The sequence below is a fragment of the Podarcis melisellensis genome (assembly GCF_964234715.1).
Source record: "Podarcis melisellensis genome assembly, chromosome: 15".
NCBI classification, from domain to species: domain Eukaryota; kingdom Metazoa; phylum Chordata; class Lepidosauria; order Squamata; family Lacertidae; genus Podarcis; species Podarcis melisellensis.
Genome location: NC_138532.1, coordinates 40,263,431 through 40,288,487, shown reverse-complemented (window position 1 = coordinate 40,288,487; position 25,057 = coordinate 40,263,431). Strand labels below are relative to the sequence as shown.

General features: G+C 46.0%; 1 protein-coding gene and 1 long non-coding RNA gene across 6 annotated transcripts in view; one reads left to right on the top strand and one right to left on the bottom strand.

Moving 5' to 3' along the window:
- Positions 1-13,809, top strand: part of LOC309357773 (uncharacterized protein) — a 70,574-nt gene extending 56,765 nt beyond the window's left edge. For all 5 annotated transcript variants that reach the window (XM_081890184.1, XM_081890183.1, XM_081890182.1 and 2 more), the window contains 4 exons: positions 6,180-6,237; positions 8,582-8,734; positions 11,669-11,869; positions 13,635-13,809. In XM_081890184.1, coding sequence (XP_081746310.1) covers positions 6,180-6,237; positions 8,582-8,734; positions 11,669-11,869; positions 13,635-13,673 — 451 coding nt within the window. In that variant the 3' untranslated portion in view covers positions 13,674-13,809. The remainder of the gene's footprint in view (positions 1-6,179; positions 6,238-8,581; positions 8,735-11,668; positions 11,870-13,634) is intronic.
- A 151-nt stretch (positions 13,810-13,960) lies between these two features.
- LOC309358024 lies at positions 13,961-16,637 on the bottom strand. Its single transcript, XR_014163278.1, has 2 exons — positions 15,701-16,637; positions 13,961-14,226 (listed from the first exon to the last, which is right to left on the bottom strand). It is a non-coding gene; the product is annotated as an uncharacterized lncRNA (long non-coding RNA).
- Between the last annotated feature and the right edge of the window lie 8,420 nt (positions 16,638-25,057).

The following is a 25,057-nucleotide window of genomic DNA, read 5'->3' as shown; positions in this document are numbered from 1 at the left end:
GATTAAATGTCAGATATGAAGTAATAAGAGCTGGAAATCCTAATGTAGCTGTCCCAAGACCTGAAAACACTCCCCAAAGATCCAGCCATTTTATACCCAGAGGGTAAAGCCATCTGTATCGGCTCTGTGAACAATATTCCGCTTGGAGGTTTAATATTGGGGAGTTAGATTGTTTTTGTTTGGGAAGAAATAGATGCGCCATGGAATTTTAAAAAGCTAACACTTTCACAGGTGGCTGTTATCACCAGTTGCTTCCACACTTGGCTCTTGTTCTGGAATTGCTATCCTTTCTCCTCTACTTTAATGGAGAATCACAGCAATGTTGACAAATGGGTGCAGCCCACGCTCCTCTGTGCTGTCCTGCCTCAAGGATGGAGAAACTGTTGCCCTCTAGATGTTGCTGGACTCCCATCATCCCTAGCCATTGTGCCTGCTGGTCTGTGCCAAGCTCCAGGAGGGGTGCCCTCAGGAAGCTGGGGTCTCAGTCCAAGCTTTTACCAGAACACTTACCCAAGAGAGCAAGGTTCAAAAGTGCAGCATTGTCCCTAGAAGCCAAGGTCAAGGGATGGGGAAATGTAAGTGTTATGTATGCCAGCATGGTTGCTCAAGAGTGAACAGGCAAGACCCCCACTGGTCTTTTCAAGGCTTTAATATCAGTGCAAAAACATTCACAGTGCAGAACGTCTCAGTTCCATGTCTTGCTCAGTCACTAGCAGAATCTGGGAGTGGGCGGTCTTTAAACTTTCCCCAGCAGAGCAGTCTTTTGACCCCCATCCTATGCCTCCCCTCTCTGTGCGTAAACTGCGCAGAGAGGACGTGGGCAAAGGGGGACCTGCCTCCCTCCCCCTTTGCTCAGGCTCGGTGTTGTGGCGCTCCCTTGCAACCTCCGAGCCCTGCATCCCTTCCCCACTGGAGACGTGGCTTCCCTCCTCCCCGGAGGAAGAACTGCTTCTCACGATCTTCTCCTGTAACCCAACTGCCCTTCCACCTCTCGCCTCTGAGTTGATGGCAGTTCCCTGACAGTAAGGAATGTAGGAAAGGGCCTTATATCAAGTGAAACCATTGGTCCTTCAAGTCCAGGGTTGTCTACACTGCTGAGCAGCAACAACTTTTGGGGGTTTTCAGCAGGAGTCTTCTGCATGCAGAGCAGGTGCTCTGCCACTGAGTTACAGCCCTTCGGATGTCTCTGGACTGCAACTCCTATCGTCCCTAACCATTGGCCATGCTGGTTGGGGCAGATGGGAGCTGGAGTTCAACAAAATCTGGAGGGCCGTGGCTTCTCTGTTGCTGGTTTTTGTTTTTAGTACCAGCCTGTTCAGTGGAAAATATGCCACCTTGTACCAGGTCTGACCATCTTGCCCAGCTACTCTGACTGGCAGCCGCTCTTCATGGTGTCGAGTCTTTCCCACCACTTGCTGCCTGGTCTTTCAAACTGGAGATGCTGGGGACTGAACAGGGCACCTTCTGTGCGCAAACATACACTGAGCTAGAGGTCAGCGTTAAAGCTATGGTTTTTCCAGTAGTGATGTATGGAAGTGAGAGCTGGACCATAAAGAAGGCTGATCACCGAAGAATTGATGCTTTTGAATTCTGGTGCTGGAGGAGACTCTTGAGAGTCCTATGGACTGCAAGAAGATCAAACCTATCCATTCTGAAGGAAATCAGCCCAGAGTGCTCACTGGAAGGACAGACCCTGAAGCTGAGGCTCCAATACTTTGGCCACCTCATGAGAAGAGAAGACTCCCTGGAAAAGACTCTGATGTTGGGAAAGATGGAGGACGCAAGGAGAAGGGGACGACAGAGGATGAGATGGCTGGATAGTGTTCTCGAAGCTACCAGCATGAGTTAGACCAAACTGCGGGAGGCAGTGGAAGACAGGAGGGCCTGGCGTGCTCTGGTCCATGGGGTCACGAAGAGTTGGACACAACTAAACAACAACATCAGAGGTCAGCAGGTACCCCCTGATACAGCACCCAAAGTAATGTCTATAGAAGACCACATAGAAAGCTGCCTTATATTGAGTCAGACTATTGGTCCACCTTGCTTAGTACTGCCTACACTGACGGGCAGCCGCTCTCCTGGGTTTCAGACAGAAATCTCTCCCATTTCTACCTGGCATGGGGAACCGAACAGGGGACCTTCTGACTGCAGAGCACACGCTTTGTCCCTGAGCTGTGGCCCTTCCCCAAACCTCTTGGGACAAATTCACATTGGACCTGAGGCTCCTTTGCCTGAGAACACAATAGCCCAAGAGTTGCCTCTGAAGTGGTGCGTTTGAGTGCACCGTGCAGTTATTTGCAAAGCTGCTGAAATCAAAACGACCTGAGAAGTTAATAGATTATGGTGCTCCCCAAATAGCTGTTTGATTCCCATGGCTTTCCTGGCACAGCTGTTTGGTATATAAATCCTGACAGTCAGAAATGGTTAGTTTCTAAATCCTTGATGTGCTACGCTCGGCAAAGAACCATTGGAACAGTTAAGGCAGCCCGGGTGGCAAAGGCAGTGAGAGTGGGGGCGGAAAACGTAACAGGGTCTGCAGCAGGCTTGGCTCTCGGTGCTACGGTATTTAAAGTTGCAGATGTCAGCGGCATTGTGGGCCAGAGCTGTGCATGCTCCAAACTTGGAAGTTAAAAAGGGATATCTGCAGCAAAAGAAATGTGAATTCTGCAAAGGAGGTGACCCAAGTACGCAAGTCATTTGTGGGGCAGCAGGAGTTTTTGTGGTGCCAATGGAGCAGTGTTAGGCATCATCAGCCGCAAAAAAAAATTAGTCTGTCATGTCCCCCGCAACTCAGAGATCTCGCAAAAGAGGGTATTTGAGTTGCCATGCCCAAGGAAGACTCTCCAGGGTCCACCTTTGGGCCCTGCCAGCTGGAGGACATAGACTTATGCCTCTCCCTCAGTTTGCATACCCAGAGGATAAGGGCCCCAATCACAGAGCCCTGTCCTCGGCACTGCAAATGGTCACAAATACGAAATTGGACAAGGTCCCTCTAAGGAGGACTGCCAGCTCTTCTCAGAGGGTGGGGCCAATCACAGAACACACCTTGCCTGCCTTTATAGTGGTATCAGTTGACTTCCACTCCTTTCTAGTTTGGAGACTGCCAGGGCTGTCTTAAGCATATGCGGTGCCGGGGTGCAAAGATCCGCTCGGCGCACCCCCCAAGTTGCCCAATCCCAGGCACGCAGGAGGGCGGAGCCAGCCAGCTGCCTCAGCATCTTGCTGGCTCGGTTGCCCCCAAACTCATGGTGCAGAGCCGCCCACAGCAGAAGAGCCCGCTGCAGCGCTCCATCCAACGGGCGGGTTCTTCCCCGGGCTCAACTCTCGGGCCCCAGACTCTCGGCCTGGCACCCAGGTGCCCCGCACCGCTTGCGCCTATAGGTAAGACGGCCCCGGAGACTGCTCCTGGGATAAGACTCCCTGGGACAGTTTGTGAAGAATTTGAGACTCTATGAAAGGCTGTAGCTGCAACATGATCGCATTGTCACCAGTAGGTGGTGGTAATGTGGTCTTTCCTTGGCCTTTCTATACACCATTAAACCCAAGTAGGAGAAGGAGCTTCTTGCTGTGGCAACATCTCCCCGTGTTGCCTGGTTAAGGAAAGAAATCCCGGTCCATGGAGACTTGCTGGAAGCTTTCCAAGGTGCTGATCTGGCTTGCCAAAGTGGTACACCCTGTGATTTAGCCCCGATGAGCCTCTGCCTACTGAAAGAACCCCGAATGTGATGCCGAAAGCCAAGCTTTCCCCAAAGCAAGTCCCAGACGCGTGCAAAAGAGGAGGTGCCTGAGGTGGAGAGTCTCAGTGACATTGCTCCTCTCTGCTATTTTTTTGTTGGCATCCGTCTGTCTCAGGAAAGAATGGAGGAGTTTGCCTTTGGGGGCGAGGTCAAACTGTTGGAAGGTTACAGCGCCTGCTGTGGCTGTAGAGACCAAGGTGGGAGAGACATGTTTTGTTGCAGTCGGGGCAGAGGAAGGCGCCCGGTTGTGCTGCTCAAATGTGCCATGGCGTTTCTTCTCTTTGCGCTCCTCCCAGTGGTCATTATCACAGGGGAAAAGGGAGTGCCACTGGTGTTGTGCAGATCCCATTCGTTTTGGTGAGGGTTGTGCAGGAGTGTGGTCAGATCAGCCTGACCTTCAGCCAAAACTGAATTCTCCAGGCAAAATGCCACCTGGGTGGGAAGCTCTTAATGACCTCCCTGTTGAGAAGAGCCAATGGCCAGCCTGAGTGGGCAGAAGGCACTTTCACTACCATGGACCAGAGCTGGTCTGAACCCCAGCAGCGTCTGTCGGTCTCCCTCAATGGTGCTTGAAAACCTTTGGCTGCCGTGGAAATGTGGAGAAGTAGATGGCGACTTCTACCACATGTGGTGGTTATGCAGTAAAGTGAAAGGCTTCTGGGAATTAATTTACAATGAACTCAAAAAGATTTTCAAGTATACCTTTCCCAAAAGGCCCGAAGCTTTTCTGTTAGGAATGACGGGGAAAGAAATTAAGAAAGAAGATAAGATCTTATTCCTATATGCTACTACAGCCGCTAGAACTATGTTGGCACAAACTGGAAAACGGAAGTTATACCTAATATAAATGATTGGCAGGTTAAAATGATAAATTATGCCGAGCTCGCTAGAATATCAGGAAGAATAAGGGACCAAGATGAAAAGAAATTTCACGACAATTGGAATAAATATTGGACATATATTGGAACTAATACGTAGGTCACTGGCGGGGATGGATCAATTCTAACAGTAAGGAGTTATTATGTAAGATCAAAGATAAAATACGAGATGATAGAATCGATTTGACACTTACCAAAGGGGTGGAGGGAAGTCCAAGGCTCGATAGAGCCTAAAATACTGTTTTCTGTTTTTGTTGTTTTTTTATATACTTCTTATGTTCTTTTCGTCTGATTTGGGGGTAACATGTGTTAATTATATAATTGAACTTCTTTTATGTGTTTGTATTATTACTTGTGCAACATCAATAAAAATGTATTGGGGGGAAAAAGAAAACCTTTGGCTGCCGCTGGGGCGCCAGCAACCTCTGCGATGCACTAAAGAATCCTGGGGGTTGAACTGAATTGGATTATGTGGTGCAGCCATGTTGGAGTGGCAAAATGCCACGGCTTGGCCTTGACTATGCACACTGAAATGCATTATGCAAGGGCTTTTTTAAAAAAGAAACAATATATGCTTGCTTTTCATTATGCGGTTCTTGAAGCCCGTGGGAGAGAGATGAGCCTGACAGCAATGTGTGGTTATATAACAAATGCAACATAACTCTCCCCCCCCTCCTGAGCCCAATCTAGTACACATTGTTAAACTTTGGAACTCACTGCCACAGGAGGCAGGGATGCCCACCATCTTGGATGGCTTTAAAAGCAGATTGGACATGTCTATAACTCTGCCTCCATCTCTCAAAGTTCTTAGTGTGTCCAGTTTTGTGTCTGCCTGACTTTGAGCCTGCAGGGCTAAGCCTTTCCCCACCCAAGGGGTGGGGCCAAGTTTGATAAGTGGGCGGGGCCACCCCTTTGTCAGTCACCTGACACCGGGTGCCCCCTTTTCCTTTCCCGCGTGGCTTGAAATCAAACTCTGCAGACCAATGCTTGATATACTTTAGTCATTTAAGTACTGGTTTATCATTACCGTTTCTAAGCAGCAGTATGATGTACAGAAATGAGATTCGCACTGAAATGGTGAAGAATTTCCATAAGGACCTTAAAAACAAACCAACAAGCTGGTGTGGAAACATGGGCAGCTGAATTTAAGATGGGGAAACTGAGAGAAACTGAAGCTGACAGATTTTTCCCATTTCTACCCCAAATCCAGCTCCCTGCAGACCTTTCGTTCACCTGGGCCTGAGGAAAAACATTCAATGTTTCACCCATGTTATTGAATCAATAGTTGTCCACGTATAGCAGTAATAACTTGAGGGGGCTCTTCTTGCTAAGTTTGTGTGTGTGTGTTTTTTCAGGAGATTAATAACCACTCCTTCTGTCTTGGAGTTTATTAGCTCGAGGAGTATTTATTACCTCATAAGCACAAAACCCCTCTGGTTAGCATCTAATTAAACTCCAATTCAGTGCTTGCAGTATTAGGGGGAATTGTATTAATAGTAAATTTCAGAGGAAAAGACAGGGAACAGAGATTACCTGTTGGATTAATCTGCCCTCTCTTTTGCAGAAACTGCGTAGGAAGTGGGGTGCACAACACGCCTTTATTTCAAGGGGTGCCGAGTCCTGTGAGTACTGAACAAAATTACCTTATTGTTTTAGATGAGGAACTGGATGGAAAATATACACTGGGGGGAAGCTTCTGAGTGATTTCATTTTTGAGAATGGCCCGTGTTTAGGTGGGAGAGTGGGGTTCTTGTTAGAAGCTCTCTTGGGAAGGGGAGGTTGGTCAAAGTCCTAGCCTGAGGATCTTCATTAAAGGCAAAATACAGATGTGAAAAATAAGTACTGAGCTAGACAAGTGGGACTTTAGGCTCTGGTGGTTAATCAACCAAAGCTTTTGTTGATTGACCTCCAGGGCCAAAAGCCTAGAGGCATGGGGGATCTTTTTCAGAATTCAAGGGCACATTCTAGCCAGGCAAAAACACTTGAGGGTGTGAAGGAGGGCGTGGCCTGGGCAGAGAGGGTGTGGCTGGGGAGGGTGTGTGATGGGGGTGGGGAGTCCTGAGAGCCAGATAGAGATGATTGGAGGGCTGCATTTGGCCTGAAGTACCAGTGGAGCCAGAATCTTTAACTAGTCGATCTAGCCATTGAACTAATCAAAACTTGGAGCCGTTAGTTACTAGGTCAGTTTTTAATGTGATTTGCAGAATTAATTTGGTGCTTCTGTTTCTTTGGCTTGGAGGCAGACTAGCATCCCTGTCCGAACCCTTTTTGTTAAAATCTCCCCACACCATTTATTTGGGGGGGGGGGAGGAGAAAGAAAGAGAGAGAGAGAGAGAGAGAGAGAGAGAGAGAGAGAGAGAGAGAGATGTCCTCTCTGCCTCTTTTGGCACTGGTTCCTCGTAGAGCTGACAGAACTAATTTTATTCTCTTTTGTCCTTTTCTCCGTGATGTAATCCTGCAGTTGGCATTTGCAGGATCCATATGTCAAATTGTGGAATGCTCCTATCCGCGATTGGCTTGCTTTGTTTTTTTCTCTTCCTTTGTGTGTGTGTGTGTGTGTGTGTGCACGACCTCCTGGCTGTTGATGGCAGAAACAGGATATTGTAACTGCAATATTGCAGTTTTCCAGTTGTCTGCCTTTAAACCTCCCTGGGTTCACGTTAGCCTTTTATTATTATTTTTTTCACGGACAAAGAGAGCAGAGAGAGGTGGTTCTTTTACACAACCAAAATGACTGTCGTTATGACAGGGGCTGTGTGGGGAGGTGAGAGAGCCTGCACACTTCAGGGATCCCTGTGTGGACTGAGTCTCTGTGTCTGTGAAATGGGCACATTGCCATGCTACCTGTCATCAGTAATAGGTGGGATTTGGCCGTGGTCACCCTTTAATAGTGCTTTGCTTTCCACCAATAGAAGTGAATATCAATTACTCACCTAGGCTGCACTCCTAACTGTACAGCAGATTCATGCCATTCATTTCAAGCACATTCAACGCACATGTAAAGCACAGAGTTTCTCCCCAAGCCATCCTGGGAAGTGTAGTTAGTTAAGGGTGCTGGAAGTTGTAGCTCTGGGAGGGGGAGATGACAGTTCACAGAATTATTTAGCGGTGGGGAGTCATCTGCTTTAAATGTGTATTGAATATGTTGGTTGGCAAGAAGAAATAGGGATATAAAAGGAGAATTCCCTGGATGCCAAGATCCAGGTTTGGGGCAAGAATGTGCTTGAAATGTATGGATCTGCCCCTTGTGTGGGGTTTAAAAACAAAACAAAGGCACACAGTATCAGCAAAGCAGCTTTTTAAAAAAATTGTTGTTGTCGTATTTATTCATTTATTCATAAAAATCTAAATACCACTTGATTGTAAAAAAGATGCTTCAAGGCAGTTTACAAAAGATAAAACAGTAAAATCGAGAAAAACTTGCAGCCATACCTCAAAACATACAATTACTAACATTGATTAAAATTACCTCTACTTTCGAAGTTTCCGGGCAGGTTTGTCTAAACAAGAACGTCTTTAGCAGGTGCCGAAAAGAGTACAGTGGAGAAGACACCTACTTGATATCACCCAAAATGGAGGCGATCTGGCCTGAAATCAGTGCCAATGGTGGCAGCACTTTGCCGCCACAGAGATGCCACCGCAGGGGCTTCTGCTGCCTGAGGCAGCAGCCTCACTTTGCCTAATAACTGGGCTGGATCTCTCTCTCTCTCTCTCTCTCTCTCTCTCTCTCTGTCTTCAAGAATAGAATAGAAACTAGGAAAGAGAGGACAGGAATGGTGTAGCTGGAGAAGCTGTGATGTAAATACATCTCTTGGTGGGAATGTGGTGTTGATGTGCAATCTGGTTATCAAGGCCTGTGAATCATAACAATGCAGATTATCTCAAAATATCCCCCCCCCCTTCTTAATGAGTGTTTGGGTTGTCCTTCTGGAAGACATAATGTTTTTGATACTATGTGTTCGCAAGGAATTTCTACAGGGCATAACCACCCGACCTGTGAAGGATGTCATGTCTGAAGGTTTGCAGAAAAAGAGGCTCCGGCTTCTAGACACGTACGGCAGTCTTGTTACCGAGGTGTGGGATGGCCATTACTTTGACGATGACCGGCAAGAGTTGCTGGTAAGTTGAACGCTCATGTAATTATAAATCCATAACAGACATTCCTTTCACTGTGTAGCTTCTCATAGATCCTCCATCTGTCCCTTATGTGTAGGTATTTATTTAGTTTCCATTGTTTTAGAGCAATTTTCTATCCCAACCTTCAGCAAGACGTTGTTGTTGTTTGTTTGTTTATGATCCACCTTTCCCCCTAAGATCCCAGTGCAGATAACAACATTAAAGCATAATATTAAAAACAATTGCTCTCGGGATGGCGAAAAACCCTTTATCCTCACAACAGCTCTGTGAGGTAAGTTAAGCTGAGAGGTAACAATTTGTCCCAAGGTCACCCAGTGAGCTTTGTGGCTGAATGGAGACCACAGTTTTCATCTCCGGGGTCCTAGTCCAACACCCTAACCCAGCCTGTCCCAATCTGGTGCGCTCCAGAGATTTGGGACTCCATCTTCCATCAGCCCAAGAATTTTTTTCATTACAACTCTTATCATTCCCAACTAGCATGCCCAACAGTCAGGGATGATGGGAACTGAATGAAAAGGAGGCGCATTGCCTTGTTAAGTAGGGTTGTGTGAAAGGGGCAAGATTTGGACCAATCAGTCAAACAAAGTCATCTGTCTGATAAAGGTAAAGGTAAAGGGACCCCTGACCATTAGGTCCAGTCATGACTGACGCTGGGGTTGTGGCTCTCATTCTCGCTTTATTGGCCGAGGGAGCCGGTGTCCAGCTTCCAGATCATGTGGCCTGCATGACTAAGCCGCTTCTGGCGAACCAGAGCAGCGCACAGAAACGCCGTTTACCTTCCTGCTGGAGCGGAACCTATTTATCTACTTGCACTTGGACGTGCTTTTGAACTGCTAGGTTGGCAAGAGCAGGGACTAAGCAACAGGAGCTCACCCCGTCAAGGGGATTCAAACCGCCGACCTTCTGATTGGCAAGTCCTAGGCTCTGTGGTTTAACCCATAGCGATAGGTATTGCCAAATAAAGTCATGCTTCCCTGGGGCTGCACCCATACATTAAAAGCTCTGTTATACCACCTTAAGAGACATGGCTTCCCCCCATTGTGTGAACTGTGGTTTGTTAAGGGTGCTGAGTTAGGAGGCCCCCTTTTGTTAGGAGACCCCTCATTCCCCACAAAAAAGCTACACTTCCCAATGTTCCCTGGGAAGAAGAGGAAGTGATTCTTAAACTAGTCTGAGAATTGTAGCTATGTAAGGGGGAATAGGGACCTCCTAACAACTCTTAGCACCCTTAACAAACTACAACTCCCAGGATTCTTTGGGGGAAGAAGCCATGACTGTTTAAAGTGGTATGATACTACTTTCAATTTGAAGTGCAGATGGGGGAAATGAGTGGCTTGATACAATGTTTATTCATGTATCACAAACATACTCTAAATGGCAACAATGGCAACAAAATCCATTGGTTTAGCAGTCCCCTTAGTGCTTAAGAGCATCTTGTTGGATATTTTTTAATGCAACACTCTTCAGATCTGGCCCCAACAGCCCCAACCATTAGGCCCAATGGTCAGGGACCCTGGGAATTGTAGTCCAAAAAAATTGGAGGGCACCATGTTGAGGAAGGTCGCTCTGACCACTACCCTTTTCTGGTTTTCAGAGAAGAGATGTGTAGAGGTTCTTACAAGCCAAGCTTAATTACACAAGAAGTTCAGGACACGACTGGGAATGGAGTGGAGTGGTGGATTTAAAAAAAAGACAAACCCTTATTGGGCTCAAGGGTCCAAGAAAGTGGCTTTTGGATTAGAGAAAATCTAGGCTACTTAGTATGTAAGAGTTCGATTTCTTTTTGTAGATGGTGCTTTTGGGTGTCTTAAAAAGGATGCTTAAATTGAGCGGCTTCTGGCATCCGGCAAGGGTTGTTTGACTGCACCAGCAGCCAGCAAACCCTCACACTTTGGTACTTAACTTATTGCCAGTCCACAGAGGATAGAGGGGGAGTTGTTGGGGTCGTTGTTTTGCCTCTCCCCACCCACCCGCTCAGGCACCCCAGCTTCAAATTAAAGCCTGTGAATTACTATAACAAAACGGTGTGCAGTTAAGTGTTTGCCAGTTAAACTGGAGGCCTCTGAAAACTCCTCCTTTATAATATATGGGGCACTGAGACCCTGGGCAAATTAACTGCAGTCGCATGCAGCAGGAAAAACAAATGCTATTAACGAATTGCTTAAGGAGCGGGATCTTTTTGTTCCCTATTGGAATAACAAAAATAAACATAAGAATCTTAGGAAGTTGCCATATACTGAGATGCTTGGTCCATTGAGCTCAGCATTGCCTATTGCGGAAGATTAAGGGCTTCCTGCCCGCCTTCCTGTTTCTGCAGGAATCAGTGGTCCAGTCGTGCTTCCTCTGAGGTGCGGTAATTTCTACTGCCTCTCTAGATCCAGTCTGTAGATCCGATTGATCCAGTCGCAGTCTGTGTAGACATATGGCATGAGCAGCTGCCCTCAGCAGAGGCTGAATGGAAGGAGCAAGCTGAAGGCAGTGACTCATGAAGAAATTCAGCAGTCAGCCTCCTCTGTGCTCAGGTAAACCTACTGAGTCGTGAATGATTCACACACACACCTGGTATAAAGACTCAGCAGGATTATGCACCCTCGGAGGAGGTGATTTGAAGGAAGCAAGGTCAGAGCAGTGACTCAGGCAGGGACACAACAGGTAGCTCTCTTTCTTTTCCATCACTTGGGAGTGACCAAATGGTCCGAAGGCACCAGGTGCATTCACACGGCAAGACTGCCTGTCCTCAGTGGACGCTGATTGAAAGAAGATGTAAGCTCAGAGCTCTGAAGATCAGTTAATCTTACAGATATTTGGAAAGCATCCTCCCTTGGGGGTTGGTTATTTGGGCTTCAGGGCCTTTTGAATTTAGTTTCTCGCAACCCTCTCATGAAGTTTTGTCTTTGAAAAATCGCTTTAATGTAGGTTCTCAATGACCTCCTATCTGTCGACAAAACAAGGAAATTTTTGGCAGCTCGAGCCAGCAAGAGGGGCAAGGAAATGTCACAGCTTGTTCTGAAAACCCTGGATAAAAAAACAAAAAAACTGGGTTGCACCAGCCTTGAATATCTGCAGCAAGAGCATTTTTACAAGCAAACAATGGGGGCCGTTTTTTACAATGTTGTGGTAAGTGCAGAAATGTAAAATGTAAAAAGCATATAATACAGTGCAAAGCATTCAACACTTGTTTTATATATAGCATATGGAGATGTTTCAGCAGCTCTGGAGGTCTTAGGGGTTCAAACAACAAAATAAATATTTGGACTCATCCACTACAAACATTCAAAGGACATTTCATGCACGTGGTTTCTCCCAAAGGTTCCTGGGAACTGTCCTTCATTGGGGTGCTGGGAGGGGTAAACTACAGTTCCCAGGATCCTTTGGGAGAAGCCATGTGCTATAAATGTGGAAGTGATGTGTGGTGTGTGTCATGCAAATAGGGCTGATCATTATCTGGATCACAGCTGAAAAGGTGACAGAGTGTAACACTTTCCTCTGTTGCAGTCTTGTGGGAAAGTTGGCCCACTCAGGAAGTTTGCATTTGAGGGAGGAAAGCCCCCCCCCATTCATGCCAGGGGAGGATTTTGCTCTTAACACAGCTCCAGAGTTAGGATTTTATTCGGGACTGCATGGGGGCGGAAAGGGTTAACTCCCCCCTCCCCACAATGCCTTGCCTTCAGCCAAAGTGAGCCTATATTCTGCAGTCATTTGGGGCTGCTGCATCACAGTTCTGCTCCCAAATGTTACCCACATTTTGAGGAGCCTTTTTCTCCCTCACTCCCATTTCTTTGGGGGTTGCAGTTATTTAGTAGCTCCCAGGGATGACTGTGTGGATGTGTAAAGCTTTGGCTTTTAGGTGGCTGTGTTATAAGAATTTGAAGGTCATATATAAAATAAATAAATGTTCATAACTGTATATATAAACCACATGTCTGAAACCCCATAGAAAAGGTCCTGAACAAATTGACCTCAAATATTTATCTGCAAGGTCAAAGTGGGAAACCTCCCCACTGTCTCTTTCCTCACAAACTCTGTCTTAAGGGCACATTCAAGATATGAACTTGGTGTAAGCCTGTGACCAGTGACCTAGATTCAGGAATTCAGTAGTTATAATAACAAAAGAGTGGCCAAAACCCAAATAATGCAATTAGGTAACTTGCCAGACAGGAGATAAACAACGCACTCAGATTTCTGTTGTAGACCACCTTTTCTGTGATGTAGGTATGATCTTTCTGGGGGTGGTCTTGGACACCAGGGTGGGCAATTAAAAATATCTATATAAGGGCTTGCACGCATGGCTCGGGGTCCTCCTCTCTCCTGCATGTGGGGGAGCACCCTGTTGCAACAGTTAATAAAGATCAGGCTTACTAACTGCTTTGCTTCTCAATATTCTCTGGTTGGTCTCTGTTATTTTCTCCTACCAATAGCAAACGTACAAAAGGACTCTGTATGGGCTCTTGGGGTACCCTATAAGGGAAAAGGAGTAGGTTTTTTCTTATATCAGCTGGAATGTAGCCGGCTGCCTAAGGGTCACACATGGACCCACATTTGCCTCTTGCCCCGCCCACCTTCGGAATTTGGCCCCCATAAGGTTTCCCATTATGGCATGTGGCCCCCTGGGACTGAGTAAGCTTCCCTTGCCTTAGGTGCCCTTTCAATGCATCTGATTCTGATCCCCCTGGGCTAGGGCTGCCTAGTCCTGATGCTTCTTTCATTTCTTCTGGTGGTAGCCAATATGTGATCCCTTCTAGATGTTTGCTGGGCTCCAGCCCCTGACATCTCTGACCGTTGGCCACGCTGACTGGGGCCGATAGGAGTTTTAAGCAACTTCTGGAGGGCTGCTGGTTCTGCATCTCTGGACAAAATGAACACGGTGTCCATTGCATTGCAGGAAACAGCACTCATGAATGCAGGATATGGTCCACTGTGACTCATCATCTTCAACAGCGTCCATGAAGGAAAGAGGAGTATGGGAAGCTTAATTCTGTGCGGCGGAACTGTGAATCCAGGAATGTGAGGAAGAAGAGAAAATTTCCATAGTGGTTGTTCACCCTCAAAATTCCAGCAACCTTTGAACATGCTTTACATGTAATGTGTGGCTCTGTGTAAACACACACACGTCTCAGATTCGCAATCTGTGCAATTTGTAAAAGATTGCAAGATGCAACAGAATCCTTTGCATGTCTGCCCATAAATAAGTCCCAACAAGTCCACTGGAACTGACTCCCATATATAAGTGTGTATGGGATTGTGGCTTTAATGTAGCAGTAATGGTCTCCAGCGGCAAAAGCAATTCTTTCTGCCTCCTTAACTCCCCATACTTAAAACCAGCGTGCTTCATTTACTAATGGTTCAACATGTTCCTTTGTTACATTTCTGATGATAAATGGGAGGTCTCTGGTTTCAGCAGGGGTGGTGGGAGAAGCTATCTCATTTAATCAATTGAAGTCAATCTTGTAACCACGTTCTATCCATTGGGAAATCTTAAAGGGGGGGAGTGGGGGGGGGAGAGAGAAGTAGGTTATTCAGACAAGAAGGCTTGTGTCACAGTTTTGCTTCTGCACCTCCTGAAGTGATCAGAGGAAGGAGTGATAAAAGTCTGTGTGAGGGGGGGGGGATAAAGACTGCTGCAGCTGTTTATCTGAATACAATGGTACCTTGGGTTAAGTACTTAATTCATTCCAGAGGTCCGTTCTTAACCTGAAACTGTTCTTATCCTGAAGCACCACTTTAGCTAACGGGGCCTCCCGCTGCTGCTGTGCCACTGCCGCGCGATTTCTGTTCTCATCCTGAAGCAAAGTTCTTAATCCGAGTTACTATTTCTGGGTTAGCAGAGTCTGTAACCTGAAGCGTATGTAGCCCGAGGTACCACTGTACAGTCATACCTCGGGTTGAATGCGCTTCGGGTTGAGCACGTTCGAGTTGAGCTCCGCGGCAACCTAGAAGTAATGGAGCGCATTACTTCCGAGTTTTGCCGCATGCGCAGATGCTCAAAATGACATCGTGCGCATGCGCAGAAGTGACGACAAACGACACATGCATGCGCAGACATGCCGTCGCTGGTTATGTTTGCTTCTGGATGTGAACAGGGCTCCGGAACAGATCCCGTTCGTATCCAGAGGTACCACTGTATGTCTAATCCCGGCATTTCCATCCTTTTGGGGGTTTGTGACTCTTATCCCTTCTGGTCACTTCTATCTTTCCCCCCCTCCATATTAGACCCCCCCCTGTGCCCCCCCCGCACAAGAGAGAGAGAGAGAGAGAGAGAGCATATTTCACTTTTCCAACATGGTTGAGTAAAAGTAGGAACTGGATGAATTAATCTAAGCTCTGAAAGAGCTGAAAAAACCCAGGAGGGAGAGAGTCACACTTCCAGCTTTCTCTTTTAGCCCTGCATACTTTTCAAGGGAGAAAAAAAGTAGCCACTCTCCCCACCACAGGGCAGGCAAGGCAGTGAGTCCATTCCTCCCTTTGCTTCCCTGACTTGGTGCTTCCCACAGTCTACTTCTGCCACTCATGTCCCTCATATTCCTACCAGTGGCAGGGTGGTAGCGGAGATCAAAGGCTTTGTGAACACCAGGAGAACACCTGAAGGGCGCCATGTTGGCAACCCCTGGTCTGATCTTATCTGCCATGAGCAGGGCCTGAGCATGGAACAGCAGGGGAGGCAATGCTTTATCTGGGTCTGGAGGCTGACCTACTTTACAAGGCTGTTGTGAAAGGTGTCTGATAACATGTATTTGTGTTTAGCACTTTGTGCACTGAAAAAGTGAGAGACCTCCTCCTTGTGCCCTGAAATCATCTGGGGAGACCCTCTGTTAGGCATCCCTTATTTATGTACTACCATTTTCACCACAGTAACAGCTTAGTTCTACTGCTTGTGCTTTCTGAGTGATGTATGGAAAGCACATGAACCTGGCCTTTGGAGGGTTTGTAAGTAAACCATTTTTAACTTACCAAATGTGTGCTCTTTTCTATGCTAAGGGAAGAGGGAAGTTTTGAAACTCGCAAGGACATATTTTAAAGGTCTGTGCTTGACTTTGCTGCGTATTTTGTGATTTTAATTCTCTACTGGGGTTCTCTCTCCAAATGGCCCCAAAACTGGATCTTGGCATTCAGGAATCCTCCTTTTTATATAGCTTCCCCTCCCCCTTGCCACCAAGGAAATGTCCATAAGCTTTTCTCTATCCACTTTCTCCATGCCATACATTCCGTGCACTTCTATCATGTCGCCTCAAACCCGCCTTTCCTCTAAACAAAAAAGTCCCAAACACTGCAACTTTTCCTTCCATCCGCTCGATCATTTGGGTTGCCCTTTTCTGAATCTTTCCCCTTTGAAGTGATGTAGAAATGTGGGGAACTGAACTGAAGACTGAAAAATAAAGGAGAAGCTGAAGACAAACCAAAACTGTCAAGTTTCCCCATCTTTACAGGCAGCTAGAGCAGCAGGAACCTCTCCTGGAATCTTTCCCTCAGGGCAGTTGGTGGTAGAATGGCCAGGGGTGGGAATGGCAGTTAGATCTGGCCCTCAGGTGATCACCCTCACCTGCCTGCCAGACCCGCCTTCAGTCCTCCGCCGCAGGGCCATTGATAACAATAATTTCCCTGTGGTGGTCAGAAACTCAGCTGGGATTTATGGAGGTTATGCGATGATTGAGTTTTCTTCATGAAGTCTGGCCCCGACTCTGGAACGGCCTTCTGAGTGCGGACACACCTGCCAGTGACCCTTAGCCCTCAGGTAAAGAAACAGGCTCAAATGGAGTTTTTCTTAAATTTGTGATTGTTTTTTAAAGTTTTAGTGTTTTCAGTGGATTGTTATTTTAGCTTCCTCTGGCTACTATGTTTTTCTTTTCTTTTCACTCCTTTGGATTCCCCCCCCCCTTGGTTTTAAAGGTAAAGGTAAAGGGACCCCTGACCATTAGGTCCAGTCATGACTGACTCTGGGGTTGTGGTGGTCATCTCACTTTATTGGCCAAGGGAGCCGGCGTACAGCTTCCGGGTCAAGTGGCCAGCATGACTAAGCCTCTTCTGGCAAACCAGAGCAGCGCACGGAAACGCCGTTTACCTTTCCGCCGGAGCGGTACCTATTTATTTACTTGCACTTTGACTTGCTTTTGAACTGCTAGGTTGGCAGGAGCAGGGACTGAGCAGTTTGCCTGTGGTTCATTGTTTTTATCGGTGGTGTTGATGTGTAAACTTCCCTTGATTTTTTAATAAGATGAGGTATAAATATATTACATGAATATGTTGCTGTACGAATTGGGGATGGGGAAATCTATCCCTTTTGGTTCCTCTCATTTTTCTGTCAGTTTATTTTTCTAGGACCCCCTAAAGCACTGTTATGGGACCTTGTATGTGTGGCAGGGTTTTCTGGGATATTCCATATTAGTTAATATGGAAGAGGACCATCTCTTCCATATTAACTAATTTCATCACCCTCATTTCTTCATTATTGTCCCCCCAAAAAAGACGTCTAATTACATCTCTTATTTATTTCATTTCATTTCTATCCTACCTTTCAGCCAAGAAGCAAATGTGGTATACATCTAAAGTTTATTGGATGGATTTCCCCCCTAAATTGATTTTTGAATTCTGAATTTATTGTTATTCACATTTTATACTGTATTTTATGCTGTTTTTTGTTGCATCAATTGTTTTAATTTTGTTGTTAGCCACCCTGAGCCCGGTTTTCTGAACCAGGAAGGGCGGGGTATAAATAAAAAAATATTATTATTACATAGTTCTCTTCCCATTTTTTCCTCACAACAACCCTGTGTGGTAGGCTTGGCTGAGAGATTGAGACTTTCCCAAGGTCACACTGTGAGTTTTATGGCCGAGTGGGGATTTGAACCTAGTCCAGCACACTAACCACTACACCACAGTGGCTGTCATTCCATTACAGTCTTTGGGAGAGACTACTGTGCTTTGAGCCAGACGTACGAATGTTGCTTTCTAATGTAGTGATGTGATGGCTTGGAATAATATTTTAAAGTAATATTAAGGTTTATTTTAAAAGGAAATATACATAGAAAGTATTGTTTTCACTGTATATTTGTAAACTGACCCAGGATGTTAACTAAGGAAAGGCATATTAAAAGTTGAACAAATGAATGAATTCTAAATGCGCTGACCAGCAGCCATGCCAACAACATCTGGAGGGAAAACAATTTGGGAAAGGCTGTTCTTTGAAACCTGCCTGCCATCATCCTTCAGAACCAACATCAGAGGTGGGGAGGGGGTGAGGAGAAATTTGTCTTCATATAACAGATCAGCGCTGCCAATTGTTTAATCCCCTCCGCAACCTTTCCTCCTGCTACTAGAACATTTGACTCACCGGAGACATTCCAGGCTTGCAGAATCACAAATGTATTGTCTGCCAGTCTGCATTCCCTTCCTACAAGGCCATCTGCTGCACCTCAAATATTAAATGTGTGTTGTTGTCTTTTCTGAAAAAAGGAAAAATCTTTTGCGTCAAACAAATCAACATTGTTGTCTGATGGTGGGGCAAGGAAGATGCTGGTATATGAGCTTGTAGGTAATTCTCTAGTTGCCTGGAAGGACATATTTGGACAGCAATATCTTGGGGGCCACAGGTCCCCAGCCCTAGCGTAAGCACTGCTTGCCCTTCCTGAGAGGATGACTGGATAGCTCAGTTGGTTAGAGTGTGGTGCTGATGACACCAAGGTTGCAGGTTCGATCCCCGTATGGGACAGCTGCATATTGCTGCAGGGGGGCGGATTAGATGATCCTCAGGGTCCCTTGCATTATATTTTTCTACTATTCTATATGAACTGCATGTTGGGGTGTGATGGGGTTATCAACAAAAAAATCCATTGTGATGTGGACATGTGTTCCAGTTTTCAGTACTCTGTGTGAGAGAGTGAACATGGGTTGATTTTTCAGTTGGACAGAAATCTTCACCAGGCAGATCAGAAAAGTAAGCAACAAAAATGCAAACTTTTGAGTAATATGCCTGGCTCTCCTCCTCCTCCTCCTCCTTCTGAGGACATGTGAAACTTGAAAGGTTATATACCTTTATGCAAATAGGAACCACCCCTATATAATGACCTCATCAGTTCTGAATATAGTAGGTTATCTGCCTCATAGTTAATGAGTTTATGTTGCTTGCCATTATTTTGTGCCATTTCCAAAGTTCTCAAGCACAGAGTCCCTATGAATGCCGGCTGCTGGGAGTCACAAATGGGAAGAGTGCTGCTGTTCTCATGTCCTGCCGTGGGGCACCCCTTTGGGGCATCCGGGGGGCCACTGTTTAAATAGCATGCTAGACTAGATGGATCTCCTTTAGCCTGACCCAGCCGTGTTCATCTGATGTCCTTTCCTTCTACAATCTCAGTTAATTGATCTGTGTCAAGTGGAGAACTCAGTATGTGAATACTTTTCTGTACCTTGCAGACGCTTCTGCAGTACAGGAAACATTTTGCCAATTTTGCACAGCTTACAGTAGCACGGGGAACCTTTTTCAGCCTGAGAGCCAGGTAAAGAACTGGCCCATCCTCTGTGGGCCATCCTTGACAGTTGGTGCAGGTGCTTACCTGTCAGTAATGGGACATCATTATGATGTCAGGTAACAACTTCAGAGGGACTTGCTGTTGTCACCGATCATAAGAAAATAAGACGATATGCTCATGGATATGTTAAAACGAGTGGCTAATCTGTGGCCTTCCATATGCTGTCAGAACTATAACTCCCGTAATCTTTGACCGCTGGCCACACAAACTGGTGCAGATTAGAGCTATACTTAGACAAAAATATCCACAGGGGCACAGCTTCACCATTCCTGCATTAAATATTAAATTGCAATAGAGCTGTGCATTGTAAGAACAGTTGATAGATTTATGCATGTATTTATTTGCTGTGTTTATTAGTTAGTCAATAACTAACATCCTCTGGTGACGTAAAGCATAAAATACATAAAACAACAACAAAAGAATTCTAAATAGTGTTGAAGCCATAAATGTAAAACAGGACAAACCCTATCCAAACCTTATAATCATGGCTCAGAAACAGGGATAGGGAATCTGCATCCCTTCAGAAGTTGCTGGACTCCAACTCCCATCAACTTTAACCGTGGGCAATGCTGGCTGGGGCTGATGGGAGCTGTAGTTCAGGGGGCCACAGGTTCCCCATGCCGGGCACAAAACATTTCAGGTTCAAAAGGGTCAGATTTGAAAGGCCTGTGAGAATTAAAAAGGGGTTTGCTTGACGTGGAAACTTCGTAATAGAGGTGTGTGTGTGTGTGTGTGTGTGTGTGTGTGTGTGTGTGTGTATCTACATCTATTTATTGTTGTTTAGTCATTTAGTCATGTCCCCATGGACCAGAGCACGCCAGGCATTCCTGTCTTCATCTATATCTACATCATCTACATCTACATCTACATCTACATCTACATCTACATCATCTATCTATCTTAATAGTTATAATGGTTATAGGCAGTTGTGACTATCCATTAGGGTAAGTGGGGCATTGCCCATCAACCTCAATCTGCCTCAGCCAACCCCCCATTACTCTGTCTTTCTGCATACAGCTAATGGTTTGTGGGAGGGTATGGATCTGCCTGCTATGACCTCTGGCTCCATCTGCTGTTGGTCTCCCTGCCTTTTGCCCTACCAGTCCCAATGGGCATCAGTCACATTGTTTATCAGACAAGTACCCCCCCCCCCGTTATAGAAGAAGGATTTGTGCCTCAAGCAGGCATGCCCAGGGCCCTTTCTGATTGTAGTCACGACATGTTAATTGCTCAGAAATATAGGTGCATGTGAGGAATAAAAGAAACACGTGTCTGTTCGTGGATTATACTCCGGTTTATTTAGTTGCATCAGCGGGCAAAGGATACCATCGCTTTTCTGCCTGTAGTATCACAATGTCATTGTCAGCCTGAATGCCACCAAAATCGTTGGCATGAAAGAACTCTTGCGATGAAAATTCACCCATCCAGATTTTTGGGCCTGCGGGTTTGTTTCAGCTCCACCATCTTTCCAAGTGCTATGCTCTGTGACTTTTTTATTTATTTTTATTTTTTGGTAATAGGAAAATCATCCCACCGGCATTCTCGCTGAAGTCGGCTGCTTTTGGCGATCTCTTTGCAAAAGTGTTGAATTTCTCCTCGGGGACGTGGGACTTAATAACACTGCAAACAAGTCTTTATCTCAGTGCAGGGAGATAATTACTCTTAACGACCAAAGTGCCACAATGGAAACTTTGGGATGCCTTGTGTGAGTGTGTGTGCGGCTGTCCGCGCTTGCGCATCAGAGTCCTCAAAGCCGTCGCTCTGGAGAACTGGCTGCTGCAGAATATCCCCTGCTAGCTGTGTGTCCTCATTTTGGTCACCATGGAGAAAACCATCTGCTTCAAGTTTCTTGGAAAGGAGCTTGTGTTCCAAACCCCCTCCCCCTTCCACAACACCCCATCTCCATCCCCAGATGCCATACAGAGACAAGCAATTAAGGAATCCATCTCTCAGGTTAAAAATAAAATAAAACAAAAACACCATGCTCTAAATTCATTTCTAATTAGGACACACATGGATTTTTTTTTACTTTTTTTACTTGGGTGTATATATATCAGGGCAGGCCCTACCGTTAGACAGAGTGAGATAGTGGCCTCAGGAACACAGGAAGCTGCCTTGCACCAAGCCAGACCTTTGGTGGTCAATTTAGCTCAGTATTGGCTGCATTGATTAGCAGCAGCTCTCCAGAATTTCAGGCAGGGAGCATTTCCAAGCCATACCTTGAGATGCCAGGGACTGGACCTGCATGCAAAGCAGGTGCTCTACCAGGGAGCTATAGTTCCCAAATCATATGTGATCTGAAACACAGGGTGGGGTGTGTGTGGTTGCATGTGAAAAATGTACACAAATCAACATAATGGGCCTGTGCTCTAAGTTCTAATCATATCCCTGTCCTCAGGAAGCTGTTCTCCAGCAGCCACCTTGAAACCACTTGGAATTTCACCAGTCTGTCTTGCTCTCACCTTTTCAAAGTTGTGTGTTGTAAGCTGTTCTGGAAATCTTCCCTCGAAGATCAGGGTCCCAAATATCTAAATAAGTAAATATTTTGGGTTGTATTCAACTAAGGGCTCGTCCACACTTTGGCTTGTCCCTAGCTTCAGACCGGTCTGAGCATTTTCTGTTTTACCCAGGAAAACCCACTGTTTAGTGTTGAGTCGGAGCAGAGAAAACCCAATTGACATCTGTTCTGATTCAGCAGATCAGGGGGAAGCTGGGGGACAAGTGGAAGTTTGCTTACACCAAGTTATGCTGTAAGAAAGAGCCATTGGAATTAGTGGGCCTAACTTTGTCATGCCCATTCATGCAAATGGGTCTCCTCCGAGTAGGAATAGCATTGGTTACAACCTCCTTATGCCCTCTTTATGTTGACGTTATGACATACTCACAGGGTTGAGTAAAGATTATGAAAAGAAGCCCTAGTCTAACTTTCTAACCACTGCACCACACTGGCTGTCTAAATGGGATTTAAGTGGAACTAAATGGGCCCTGATCCACAGAAGTCACTGACACAATACAGCAATTGTATGCCCGTCTGCTCAGATGTAAGACCTTTAGAGAGCTATGAAACTTACTCCCAGGCAAACATGGATAGGATCGCAGCCGAAATATGCTTTTGATCGTGCCACACGATTCTTTGCTGTGTTTGCTACAACAGATTTAACAGGGCTGCCCCTTATGGAATAGAGTGAAATGATTATTAAAAATATCCATAATTAACTTTATTTAATGGGCTCGCGGGGGTGGCAGGGAACAGCAATGAGCAACATATCCAGCAGACATGATCTAAATAAAAACCCTAACAGCCAGCCTTTTTTTTAATTTGGGCTCCTGTGCCTTCCATAGTTCAGTAGATGAGGAAAGGTTGGTAGGTGCAACTTTTAACACACACCCCAACCACAGTGCTGAGATTTATTTTAGACAAGTTAATGATACAGAAACCCAAACAGTCAGAGCAACTGTTTCCTTTCCTAAGCTCCACTGGACACTGTTTCTTTTAAAATATTACCACTAATGATTCCTTCTAATAGCAAACTTGGGTGATGGAGTGTCACCAGCATTGTTGCTAAAACTGAGAACAAGAGGGAACTAGCTGCATGCTTGCTACGTTTAATGTTACACTTCTGTTGGAGGTGAGGGGATAGAATGGAATGGAACGGAAACCTGACAAAGGGCATGCGTGGCTGGCTGAAACCTCAAACGGGAATATTCCACACATTTGTTGCAGGTCCTGTTTGAAATATTAAAATGCCGCCACCACCACCAAATAATAATAGCAACAATAAAATCCAGTGAAGATTTTCAATCAGAGCAGGTAGGCAAGAATGAAGATAAAATGAGAGCTTTTTAAATATGATTATTTTTTATTGAAAGCTGGTTCCCATTTCTTATTGATTATTGTTGTTGTTGTTGTTTAGTCGTGTCCGACTCTTCGTGACCCCCTGGACCAGAGCACGCCAGGCCCTCCTGTCTTCCACTGCCTCCCGCAGTTTGGTCAAACTCATGCTGGTAGCTTCGAGAACACTGTCCAGCCATCTCGTCCTCTGTCATCCCCTTCTCCTTGTGCCCTCCATCTTCCCCAACATCAGGGTCTTTTCCAGAGAGTCTTCTCTTCTCATGAGGTGGCCAAAGTATTGGAGCCTCAGCTTCAGGATCTGTCCTTCCAGTGAGCACTCAGGGCTGATTTCCTTAAGAATGGATAGGTTTGATCTTCTTGCAGTCCATGGGACTCTCAAGAGTCTCCTCCAGCACCAGAATTCAAAAACATCCATTCTTCGGCGATCAGCCTTCTTTATGGTCTAGCTCTCACTTCCATCATCATCATCATCATCATTATTATTATTATTTATTAAATTTGTATACCACCCTTCATCTGCACATCTCAGGTTCACAACATAAATTGATGTCAGTGGGGGGACATCAACATAAATCTGATGCACTCACCTGAGCAGTTGGGAATGGGTCACAATTCAAGGTGTTAAATACTAGCACGCAAAGCCCTAAATGGCTAGGGGCCCAAATGCCTAAAATATAACCTCCCTCAATATCAACCATGTTGGGTCCTGTTGCCCCCCTCTTCCTGTTTTGCTGCAACTGTGTCCCTCACAACTGCTGTTTTGTTGCCCCTGGACCAGCTTGGAAGTACAGGATAAAAATAAAATAAACAACAAGATTGTCAGTCACAAAAAACGAGTCACCTGTGGTGGGCTATGCCCCGAAAGCTGGGATATAAATGATAGAATTATAAAAAAATGATTACTTGTGCTTATTTAGATAAAATGCATACTTGGTGAAGTCTGGATTGCTCAGTGTTTACTGTTAACACGTAAGCAAATTTAGTTATATGATGTTGGTGTGGATGACAATAATATAAGAAAGTGTTTATCATGCTGACGACAATAATGATGGGAGGAGCAGGGAAAATGTAAAAGTAGTAATACTATTGCTGCTGCTAATAAGAGCAGTCTCGCTCAATTCCTATCTGTAATCATGATGATTATACCATTACGACAAGAATGTTAATAATAATGGACAGTGCAGGGGACGTGCAGTAGTAATAACAGCAACAGAGGGGGACAAACAGCATCCGATCAGTTTTTATGGTTTCCATTTCCAACTTTCCTAAAGACTTCTCTTGACATTTCACGACCTCCACCTTCCCTCACTGGGTTTGGGAGGGGCGGGAGCGGACAGTTGCCTGACTTCATTTGCTCATCTGATTTTAATGCTTACCGCTTCTTTGCAGTCATAAGCTGCGACAATTACGCGTGGGAGATCTGTAACTGTTTGTTTTGCTGTGCGATTTGAAAAGCCAAAAAAAACCAAATCCCCGAAACGCCAATACTGTATTCCCAGCCGTTTTGCTCGAGCCTCCCCTTGCAGTGTCTCCACCGCATCACTAGGTGGCGCCTGCTCAACAGCCACCCTCCGCCCGAAACTTTTCGGTTCCTCTCCGCTTCTCCACCCGCCGCGTCTTCCCTACCCCGCCTCCGTCTGCTCTCTGGCGCCTCTAGCGGCCGGACGCCGCCTCGTCTCTTCTTTTTCTCTCACTCCGCTTCCGACCAATCCCCTTCCTCCTCTTCCTCCGGCTCCTTCCACCGCCCGGGGTTTCTCGCCCAGGAGCCAGTGGCTGCTGGGCCGCAGCCGGGGAGCCCCTCCACGTGACGCGCTGGCGGCCAATCAGCGGCGGCGGACTGGGGTTGAAAAAAGAAAAAGGAAAAGTGGGCGGCCAATGGCGGCGGGAGCCAGAGGAGGAGGAGGAGGAGAGCGAGAGGGGCAGGTTCCTACC